The sequence below is a fragment of the Furipterus horrens genome, unplaced genomic scaffold, assembly GCF_987537825.1.
Source record: "Furipterus horrens unplaced genomic scaffold, mFurHor1.1.pri manual_scaffold_21, whole genome shotgun sequence".
NCBI lineage: Eukaryota > Metazoa > Chordata > Mammalia > Chiroptera > Furipteridae > Furipterus > Furipterus horrens.
Genome location: NW_028327191.1, coordinates 1160652 through 1171658, shown reverse-complemented (window position 1 = coordinate 1171658; position 11007 = coordinate 1160652). Strand labels below are relative to the sequence as shown.

General features: G+C 66.0%; 1 protein-coding gene across 3 annotated transcripts; it reads left to right on the top strand.

Annotated features, from left to right (window-relative positions):
- The first annotated feature begins 874 nt into the window (after window positions 1–874).
- Window positions 875–7117, top strand: TRMT61A (tRNA methyltransferase 61A). 3 transcript variants are annotated; one of them, XM_090265611.1, is made up of 4 exons: window positions 875–933; window positions 1538–1896; window positions 4019–4285; window positions 6171–7117. In XM_090265611.1, the coding sequence occupies exons 2-4, from the start codon at window positions 1566–1568 to the stop codon at window positions 6428–6430; spliced, it is 858 nt and encodes a 285-aa protein (XP_090121737.1). In that variant the 5' UTR covers window positions 875–933; window positions 1538–1565; the 3' UTR covers window positions 6431–7117. The 3 variants fall into 3 exon arrangements, with proteins under 3 accessions (XP_090121737.1, XP_090121738.1, XP_090121736.1); XM_090265612.1 differs by lacking the exon at window positions 875–933 and adding an exon at window positions 956–1390; XM_090265610.1 differs by lacking the exon at window positions 875–933 and having other exon boundaries at window positions 956–1896.
- The last annotated feature ends 3890 nt before the right edge of the window (window positions 7118–11007 follow it).

Here is an 11007-nt window from a genome sequence, read left to right as displayed (position 1 = left end):
CCCAACAGGGACATGAACACGCAGAGGGTGGGAGGCCACCAACAGCCCCTCACCTTCTCGTCCCCAGGCTCCCAGGCCCAGCCAGGTCAGGGGCATGGAGGGGCTGAGGTTGGGCACCTGGGTTTCCACCATGGACTCTGAGGGGCTGGCAAGGGCCACACAGCCTAGCCAGTCATGGCCCCGAAGGGGGGTAGGTCAGAGGGCCCCACAGGCTGGACGGGCTCTGGGCAGGGGCCTGAGAAGTGTGGTTCAGGGTCATTGCTCACTGGCCATGGGTTAAGGTCCAGGCAAAGCCCCAGGGTAGCTGGGTGGGCTCGGGGGCATCTCCAGCCGTCTCCAGTGCCAGGGCTGATGGGACAGACCCTGGCTGCAGGGAGCTGGGTGCTGCAGGCACAGGCCAGGACCGCGGTCCTCCCCACGGGGCACGGCTCCGAATGCGCCCTGCAGAGACAGTCACAGAACTGCGCCTTCCCTTTCCTGCCCCTCCCCCGTCCCCGGGCTCAGGCCGCCGGCCCTGTCCCCACTGAACCCCAAATGAGCGCATTCATCCAGCGCTCATCGCAGAGGGGCCCCGGGACCGCATGCCCCCTGTAAGCCGCTTTCGCACTCCGACGCCGGCGGGCCCCCGCCAGAGCCTTCGGGGACGACCCTGTGCCCTGCGACTGCGTGTTCTGGAAGGCACCCTGGGGCCCAGTGCGGGGGGTTCCGGAGCGGGGCTGGCAGCTGGCCTGGGCCGGCCTCCCAGCGGCGCGTGTACACAAGAGCCGCGCGCGCAGCAGGAGCCGCCGACCGGCGCGGGCGGGGCGCGGGCGACGGCAAGGCGCCGTGACGTCATCGTCGGGCGCCGCGCGCCGGGCCGGAGGCGGAAGGACTGTGGCCGCGAGCGCCGCGCCACGTGCGGAGCCAACCAGCCGGAGCCGCCCGGCGTCGCAGGTGGGACTCCGCCGGGCCACGTGGCGGTGCGCGGGCGGGAGGCGCCCGGCGGGCCCTGCGCGTCCCTCCAGCCTCCCGGGGTCCGCCGCAGCCTGGCGCCAGCGCGGCCTGGCCCGCTCCCGCTCTGCACAGGCCGGGCCGGTGCATCCGTTTACAGCCCGCTGGGCGTCCCAGCCTCGGCTCGTGGGGCCCTTGCCTCTTCGGCGTCCCCTGCCACCCGTCCGCCCAGAAGTCCGGCCTGCGGGAGGGTGGGGAGACGGGCTTGGAGCTGAATCTAGCCGGGAAGGGGGCTGCACCTCACAGCTAGAGAATGGGCGCCAGGCTCCAGGAGAAGAGTGGTGAGAGGGTCGGGTCCTGGCTTTGGGGGAACCCTTGCCATTGCCTGGCCCCATCTCTCCATCTGTGATCTGGGCTGATGGTTTCTGTCGCCTGACCCAGACCAAGAAGGACTTCAAAGGTCGGCCACGGTTCAGCCCCGTTGGGCTCCCCAGGGGGACAGTGCCAGGGCTGGAGCCAGCCATCCCACCCCACCGCACCCCCATGGCCACCACGCACGTCCTGCCTTCTGGTGCCTTTACATGCTCATGCCTCCACCTCCTCCCAGGTCCCTGGCACCACCAGAGAGCAACACCATGAGCTTCGTGGCTTACGAAGAGCTGATCAAAGAGGGTGACACAGCCATCCTGTCACTGGGCCACGGTGCAATGATGGCAGTGCGCGTGCAGCGTGGGGCGCAGACTCAAACTCGGCACGGTGTCCTGCGGCACTCGGTAGACCTCATTGGCCGCCCTTTCGGCTCCAAGGTGACCTGCGGCCGAGGCGGCTGGGTGTACGTGCTGCATCCCACGCCTGAGCTCTGGACACTGAACCTGCCGCACCGCACCCAGATCCTCTACTCCACCGACATTGCCCTGCTCACCATGATGCTGGAGCTCCGGCCTGGCTCTGTGGTCTGTGAGTCCGGTAAGTTCTGCGGCTTCATCGGTCCCACCTCAAAAATTGACAGGTAGGGGGAGGCTGCCCTGCGCGCAGACACGTCCAGCCTGCCCATCCTGAAGACAAGTGTGCTACTGGTCTCTTTTAACAGGACCTTTTGGGGGGGCCTCACTGCAGGCCCTGAGGGCAGAATTAAGGAAGTTGGTTAGGAGGCTGGTGCCGTAATCTGAGTGATGGTTGATGGGACTAGACCAAGGATGGCCCCCAAGAGGTGGTGGCCAAGCTCTCCCAGTGCTGCTGAGTGCTGACCAAGGTGCTGGCTGGCCAGCATCACAGACCATCGCACGTGGGAGACCCAGGCTCAGGGCTGAGAGGCGCCCCTTTCTGGAGGGTGGCCAGGGCTACTTCAAAGTACTCAGGGTACGCAGGGAGCCTGTCCCATGCACGTCCCCACCCAGTATCATCGTTGCAGAGCCCCGGGGCTGGGGTGCAGGTGGAAGTGCCTGAAGGCCAGCTGTTCCCTGGCCTTCCCACACACAGGCACAGGTGCTGGGGCTGGGGGGGGGCTGCAGCGTGCCCCTGGCTGAGGACGGCCCGGGCTCAGACGCCCTAGGGCACCAGCATGTTCCTTGTGGGCTGGACAGCTGGGGTCAGGGGTCAGGGATCATAAAGAGTCGCCAGCACCATTGCTGCAGGCTTTCTAAGGGTCTCAGGCCTTCCTGGGCCTCTCCGGGCCTCGGTGTCTCCATGTGGACAGTTGGGTGGTCCCTGTTGCCCAGCCAAACACTTTAAACTGGGAAGAGTCGGATGCAGACCCTAGGCCCTGGGTCAGGGCTGGGCAGGGCGCCAGTGGCAGGTGGACAGGAGCGCTCAGAGCCAGTTTCGTCCCCGGCTGCACCCTCGGCCAGGTCCTTGCTCCCGAGTAAAAAGCGCTCGGCCAGCGGGCACGCTCCGGGCGCCTCTGGTGTGCCAGCTCCCCTTCTAGGGACTGGAGGTGCAGTCCCACGTTTCTTTTGCTTCTCAATGGGACTATTTCAGCGTGCTGGTCGCTGCAGCTTGTAGGACAAGGCAGCGTGTTTTAGGATCTCTCAGCAAGGGCTCCCTCCAGCAGGGTGGTCAGGAGACACCTGTCTGCAGAGACATTGAATTGAAAATGACGAGTAGGAGGTATCTGCAGAGAGCCGAGGGAGGGCATGCAGAGGTCCCGGTGAGCAGCAGCACGTGCCAGCTGAGGCGTCAGCTGGGGTCTGACTCCACCCTGCATGGAAGGGGAGCTCAGCCACTCTCTGTAGAGTGAGAGGCTGCCTGGTCCGACCGGGGGCATTGGGGCGGAGGCCGGTGGCCAATCTGGTCGCTGCTGCAGAGCCAGGAGGGAGGGGCCGAGGCGGACTTGGTGAGCAGGTGGGGACAGGACCAGCGAGCCCAGGAGAGATGCGGAAGGCGTGGCAGGTTTCCTGGTGGATCCGTTGTGCGTGGGAGAGGAGGGTCCAGGGCGCCTCCCAGCATCTCCGGAGCAGTGAGTGTGGTGGGCGGTGAACCCGGCCCAGCTCGGCCCTTGTCAGCGCTGTGTGGGGGTGGAGGGAGGCGGTGAGTACATGGTGGGTGCAGGCAGGGGTCGGAGGGTGGGGCGTGGCTCTGGAGAGTTGTCATCGAGCAGGCGGCACCTGCAGCCGTGGGGTGAGGGGGGGGTCAGGGGTGGATGGGGACGCAGGCCCCTGTAGGACAGGAAGTCCAGCTGGCTGGGTGGGAGCTGGGAGGGAGCGCTTTAGGGGGCAGGCGTCGCGGGGACCGGAGGCGGAGCAAGGCCAGGGCGGTGGGGGGTTGGGGCCAAGAGATGGACCAACCTGAGTGGTCTGAGCTCAGGACCCGGGGACCAGCCCCCACGGAGAAGGCGATGGGACAGACACTGGGGGGGCCTTGGGCAGCCCCGGCCCTCACTGGGTCTCCGGGTCTGTGCAGCGGGGTTTGCTCCAGCGCCGGGGTGGGGCAGGGCAGACACGTGATCGGGTCCTGTGTGTGGCTCACGCGTGATGCCCACCGGTCACCTGGGCTGGCTGACCTCGTGGGCCCTCTGTGGGCCGCGTGGGTCTCTCGGGGTTGTTTCCTGGGTGGACCCCGCAGTCCTGCCTGACACCTGTCCTGTTCCCAGGCACTGGCAGCGGCTCTGTGTCCCACGCCATCATCCGCACCATCGCACCCACGGGCCACCTGCACACAGTGGAGTTCCACCAGCAGCGGGCAGAGAAGGCGCAGGAGGAGTTCCAGGAGCACCACGTGGGCCGCTGGGTGACCGTGCGCAACCAGGACGTGTGCCGCAGTGGCTTCGGCGTGAGTCACGTGGCGGACGCAGTCTTCCTAGACATCCCGTCACCTTGGGAGGCGGTGGGCCACGCCTGGGACGCCCTCAAGGTTGAAGGTACGTGGGGGTCTGGGAGGCTGAGCTGGGGGCTGAGCAGGGACCCGGTCCTGCGCTGGGTCATCTGAAGCCCAGAGAGATCCGGAAATCGCCAGGCCACGTGTCACTGGGACCCAGCCAGGGCCCTGATTGGATTGGCCTGGGTAGGGGTGAGTCAGGCCGGCTGGGGAGCCTCTGGGAGGCCCCCCGGTGAGAATAGGGCTCCAGCTGGGTGCCTGCTTCGTGGGAATGTCAGGCCCCAGGGGAATGTGGCAGCCCTGCCTATATGTGAGGTAGCCCTGCCCACAGGGTGTGACAGAGACCAGAGGTCAGCTCCTGACCCCAGCGGTTCCTTGCAGAGGTGCCCCTCCCCCCAGGAGGAGCTGGGTGAGCTGGTCCCTTTTAGGGAAGAAGTTGGTGTGGAGGCGGGAAGTGGGCTCCAGGCCAGGGAGGCGCTGGCCAGGCTCTGAGTTTTTCCCTTTTCTGGAGAAGGAGCTGATCGGGCAGCAATCCCCTCTCTCCTCCCAGCTGAGCCTGGGGGCAGGGGGAGGGGCTGCCCTAGGAGAGAGGGTTACCAGGCAGCTTCCACCGCAAGGTGGTGGCAAGTGGGTCCTCCCCACCGACTCAGCCTCGCCCTGGACTCCCAGGTCCCTGGTCTCTGCCGAGGCGGCTGGGGCTGGGCAGGGGCAGCCCTGGCTCCCCAACATCTCCGCCCTCCCCAGCCCCACTCGAGGGACACCGGTGGGTCCAGGGCCCGGGTCCAAGGAGGCCAGGCCCAGGCTACCCACTCGGCGGCCCCTCTGCTGCCGAGAGTCCTTGCTGGTCCCTGGCCCCGGAGCCATGCTGTCTGCGGTGCCCGCCATCTGTGTCCCTTTACGTCCCTCCTCTGGGCTCCACTTGTTCTCTGGGTCTGTTTGTTCTGGGCCCAGGACTCTCAAGTCACTCATGCGTGGGTCTGGCATTTTCTGGCCGCTCGCCTGCCTGCTGTGAGCCTGGCCCAGCGAGGTGCAGCCCCAACCCTCTGGGCCTCAGGCCCCTGCCGGGTGGGGCCTCAGTTTCCCTAGCAACATACACGGGGGTGTGGTCCCCTCGTGGGGGTGACGTTGTGTCCTCTGTAAGTCAGCGTCATGGGGCATGGGCCTCCTCGGAGCCCAGACCTCCCTGCAGCCCTGGGGTTTGGGGCTGTGGCGGCCGGGCCTCACCGTCCATCTGGGGCTTGCCCGGGCCATCCCTTCCCCTGCCCTGGTGCCTGAACTTTCCCTGCCAGGCGTGGGATCTGGGCCGGTGCTGGGCCAGGCTGAGGGGCATGGCAGGCACTCCCGGTGGGAGGTGGCAGGAAGAGGCTGTCAGCGCCTGTCCCCACCACGTCATCCTCGGCCTTGTGGCCCAGCTCATAGTGGGTGCCTCCAGGTCCCAGGAGCTGGCGACAGCCTCTTAATTTCCTGTGACAGCAGTGCCCTCAACCACCTGTGTCCCCTCCCCCTCCCCCTGCCCCAGCCCCATGCTGACATGTGGTGAGAGCCGTCTGGTCAGGGCCGTCTCGATTAGAGCCACGTGGTCAGATCCGTGCTGCGAGGTGAGGGTTGTGTGGAAAAGATGTTCTGGGCCCAGCGAGCCGGTAGCTGTGACATCAAGGCTCCACCTACCCCCCAGCCAGCCTTCACCCTGGCCCCCAACCCTGACCCCCGTGCCTCGTGGCCTGAGGGAGTACAGGGCCAGCCTCAGACGCCGTGGCCGGGTCCAGCATCTGCCCTCCTCACTCTCAGTGGAGTGTTTTCACCAGCACCCCCAGCTGGCAGGGCCAGGGATGGCATGGCCCAGCCAGAGACACCAGCCAGAGGCGGCTCCGGGCAGGCGAGGCATTGGCATGCCCCCCGCCCCCTGACACCGTCTCCCACCCCCGCAGGCGGGCGCTTCTGCTCCTTCTCGCCGTGCATCGAGCAGGTGCAGCGCACGTGCCAGGCACTCGCGGCCAGAGGCTTCCTGGAGCTGAGGACCCTGGAGGTGCTGCCGCAGGTGTACAACGTGCGCACCGTGAGCCTGCCCGCGCCCGACCTGGGAGCCAGCCCCGGCCCCGACGCCAGCCCCTTCCGCAGCGGCACGCCCATGAAGGAGGCCGTGGGCCACACTGGCTACCTGACCTTCGCCACCAAGACCCCGGACTAGTGGGCTGCCTGCCAGGAGCTCTGGGGAGCTGGGAGCGTGTGGGCCCAGGCAGGAGGCGCAGCCCGCTGCAGGCTGCCTTATATGGTCAGCGGACGCCTGCGGGCCTGTGTTTAGACAGCTGGTGGGGTGGGGGTGGGGGCTCCTGGGTGGCTGAAGGGGGAGGCCAGCCGCAGGCCTCAGGTCCCCTAGGGAGGGAGCCCTCCGCCCCCGTCGCTGCTGTGCCCAGTGTCTCTGTCCTGGGCTGCTCATTGCCACACGAAGTCCCCACCGCCATAGGCTCTCTGAGTGCTGAGGCCCAGGGGTGCAGGTGGTGGGGCCCAGGTCTCACCTCTTCCCAGGTGGCCCCGCGCAGGAGGAGGAGGGCGGGGACTGGGTGCTGCAGTGGACCCCAGGCTCCTGGGGCAGCCCCCACCTGCCTCATGTGCCCCCCACCCCAGGCTGCCTCCTGCTGTGTTCTCATAGCTCCAGGCAGATGGCGCCTCCAGGGCTGGGGCACATGTCACCTGCTGGGGCCTGGACTCCAGCTCTGTGCTGTGGGGCTGGCGTCCCTGCCTGCCGGTGTGCACGAAGGGCCTGGGGGTCCGCCCTGGGCCCCAGCCTCCCCACGCTGGGACAGGAGCCCCAGGGCACTGTGTGGTGGGCTGGCCCGAACCACAACCAACAGAGGAATAAACACTGTTGCTCCTGCGTGCGGACTGCGCTCTGCTGTCCCTTGTGGCCTGGGCCCCTCCCCCATTGCAGCGCCCAGGCTGGACCTCCCTGCATGCAGAGGCCTCCAGCTTTGGAGGACTGGGACAAAGGAGCAAGTGTGTGGCCACCCCCATCCGGCTGCAAAAAGGGCCACTTGTCCCTGGGAAGGGTGGGGGAGGAGGGAGGAGAGAGCACATGCGTGCAAGTGAGTGGGACGTGGCGCAGGCTCTGTGCCGTTCCCCTCAGCCCTGCCCAGCCTCGGTCACAGTGCAGGCACCTTGCTGCCTCTCGTGCTCCCTGAAGGACCCCAAGGCCTGTTATCCTGGCTCAAGTCTATTCTACCCCCAGGTTTTGTGGGTCCTTGTCAGGGTGCCAAACCAGGTGGGCCCACAGGAGGACCAGATTCCTAGTGTCGCTGTCCCAGGCTGGGTGGCTTTCTGGTCCCCTACCCTATGCAGCCTCCTGGGAAGACCTTTGTCCCTTCAGAGTCCCTCAGGGTCCCTGGAACCAGTAATCCAGCCCCAGGAGTCTCATCCCCATCCTAACCTCAACAAATGCCTAGTCTAGGGGACAGAGGGCAGACTTGGGCCTCACTCTGGCCTCAGGGCGAGGCCTGTCCGCTGCTGGGGCAGCTCCCCAGGGTTTACAGAGCATCTGGGCCGGACTCCTCTGCACCCATCAAGGCCCCTCTCAGTTGTGTCTTTCTCTGCGCCTCCCACCACCCACCCTGGCAGGAACATCCCGCTCAGCTGTCCTCTGCACCCACGGGCCCTAGGCTGGATTACGGGACCACCTCCGGGGTCTGCCTCCAGCCTGGGAGCCCTTGCAGAGAAAGGAGCAAGGGTCCAGCTGCACCCCATTTCTGCAGGTGGGGGAGCCTGGTGCTCAGGCAGTACCAGGCTCAGAGCCAGTGGGTGACCAATTGTCACGTAAGGGCCGGTCACATCTTCGAGTCAGCTGCATGGGGCCGGTCACAGGGCAAGGACTCATCTGGCTACTCCCCTGTCTGCCCCAGACACACTGTGGCCTCAGTTTTTCCTTGGAAATTCCTGCCTCACCCCAACCCTGCTGAGTAGCTGGGAAGTGCTGTCTGCCCAACACCCTCTGTGGCCCCCAGAGAATGGTTCCCACGGCCCCAGGCCAGGATCCCACTTGGGGCCTGCAAGGACCCAGCTCCCGCCTCCCCTGGGAAGCCCCTGCCCTGGGCCTGGGCCTCCCCAGCCTGTGTACTGATGGCCTCCCCGCACTCCTCCCACCTGTCTGCGGTCCAGGCGATGTGCTTCCTGCTTCTACCTTGTGGGTGGGTGGGCCCCTCCTCTCCCACCCCAGCCCACTGCACAGGTGGGGAAACTGAGGCCCAGAGGTGATTCCGCTCACTGGCTCCAGGCTCTCCGCCCACCTAGACCTCCCCTATCATAGGCCCCTACCCTGCGTGTTCCCGTAGGGCGCAACTGCAGGCCAGAGGGGCGGCAGAGTCTGCTGTCCTGAAGGAAGGCTCAGAAGAGGTGACCACCGTGCAGGGCCTGGAGGGGCGAGCAGGCAGCCTTCCCAGGTGGGAGCGGGCAGGCAGCCAGAGGCCTCAGGCCGGCCTAGAGAAAGCGAGCCACGCTGCCTGCCCTGTGTGCAAGGCCACTGCGCACAGGCTGGTCGCCAGGGCCTGTCCCTGTCCGCCCGTGCGGCCTTGCTCCCGAGGCCCCCAGGAGGGAGCGTGCTGTTGGGGGCTGGCTGCCGGGTCCTCGGGACTGCACAGCACATGTGAGCTGAGCGATGACCACTGTCCCCGGACCCCCTTGGCGCTTAGGATCCCGTCGGTCAGGGCCACCTGCCTGAGGGGCTCCGAGCAAACCAGGCGGAGTCGGGCAAGTGCGTGGAGGGAGCAAAGCAGGGGAGGGTTCGGGCCCTGTGCCGGAGGGGTGGGGACACTCAGGGAGGCCTCGCCAGGAGGCGGCCCCTGTGGTCACAGGGGGACGGTTGATGGCCAGACCCCACTCTCCCCTTGGGTGCGGAGGGATGTGAGCACAGCAGTGAGGGCCCAGGCTCTGGGCCCGCCTGGGCCATGGCCCCTCTGGCATGGTGGGGGCGGGGGGAGAGGAAGGATTACATCGGCATTTGCACAGGCCACGCTCACAGACTGTCCGATTGTTACCTCAGTGGGGCTGCTTCCGCCTCCACCTGCAGGAAGCCCCCCACTCTCCATGGCAAATTGCAAGGCCAGAATTTGGAGGCCACTTCTGGGTCCACCTGATACCTTTTGTGTTTCGAGGCACTTGAATAGCTTTTTGCTTCAGGGGTGTTTGAATCATTTATCTGGACAGGGAGACCCCTCTGGCAAAGGCAGCTCTCCCGTCACCGTGCTTAGTTGTGTAATAAGGCCAAGACCAGGGAACCCCCAGCTGGGTTGCACAGGTGGCACCTCAGTTGACCTCCACAATTTTCAAGGCAGGTGTATTAGCTGTCACCACAGACACTGCATAACGAGTGTCCCCGTACAGACACGAAACAACTGAGAGGCCTAAATTAACAGCTTCCCAGACCTGTGGCTTGCTGCTCTTGGCCAACCTCAGCCAGGCCCATTCATGAGTGGGGGCAGAGCTGACGGAAGGTCCCCTTCTGGACAGCGTGTGCTCCCTCATGCCCTCAGTTCGCACAAGGGCAAGTCTGGTCATGGGGCCATTTTTTAAGCCTTTGCTCACGTGGCCTAAGGTCATGTCAGAGGCTAGAGAAACCCTGAGGTTTTAGGGAGGGGCTGCGTGGCCACAGGCCCAGGGGTGGGCGCAGCGAGACCTTCTGCCTCCGTGGGCGAGGCACACAGTGGGTCCTCAGAGAGCGGGGGAGGGACTACAGGGCCTCGCCAGCTGGGCCACCCTCCCCATGCTGCATCTCGGTGCCCCGGCCGAGGGCATTTCAAAGTCAGACTGCCTGTGGCGTGCGGCATCAGCCGGAGGGAGTTACTCAGCTCCCATCAGGCCAAGAATAGCTCGGAACTGGGTCAATCTAACCAAGCACTCCGGTCACAGCCTCCAGCCTTTGAGGATAATCAGCTTTCTCCCCGACATCTGTCCCTTTAAAGAGGGGCAGGCCAGGAGTGGGCACATGTCCCTCTGTCCCTCCTCTCATTTCCTTGGCTCTCCCTGCCTGGCATGCACCCCCATCCTTCCTGCCCACCCTCAGCTGCCCTCCAGCACAGGCCAGGTGGTGTGGCACAGCCCCGGGCACACTGGACACCACCACAGGCCCCCTCAGAGGTGAGGGGCGCTGGTCTGGCTCAGCCGGGAGGGGGAGTCCCCTTCCTGCCGACCCTGCTGAGCCTGCCCTTGACCTCCTGAGTCCTGTGGACCGAACACCACTACCCCAGGCCCCTCCTCTGACTGCCCCCTGAGTGATCCTTCGATGGCACGTCAAGGCGAAGGCGGGCGTAGGCCAGCCCACCTCTCCAGGAATTCTGGAGGTTCGTGTCCGTCCCACACCTCTGACCTGAGGTCTCGCTGCCAGGCTGCCCTCCCCTCCCCACGCAGACTGCAGGGGGATGCAGCACCCCCCACGGAGCCTCCCTGTGCGCCAGCCCCAGCACTTGGCACAGTCCCTCCCCTAGGCCCTAGGGCCCTCCTCCCACGCTGTCCCACACAGCCAACTGGACCTTGGGTCCAGGCGCCCCAGGGATGGACAGACAGAAACCAGTGTGGAGCCAGGTCCCTCCCTGTCTGAGCTCAAACATGTGTTTTGGGAGAAGAAGAAATGCTTGGGTGGCCCTTTGACAGGATTCCAAGCTCAGCACTCCCCAACTCCCTGTCTCCATAGCAACGTCCCAGTGCACCCTCCCCTGGCTGTGCTCCTCCAAGCCACACCCAGGGGAGGCAGGCTCGTCCTCCCAAGGCCAGGTCTTCAGT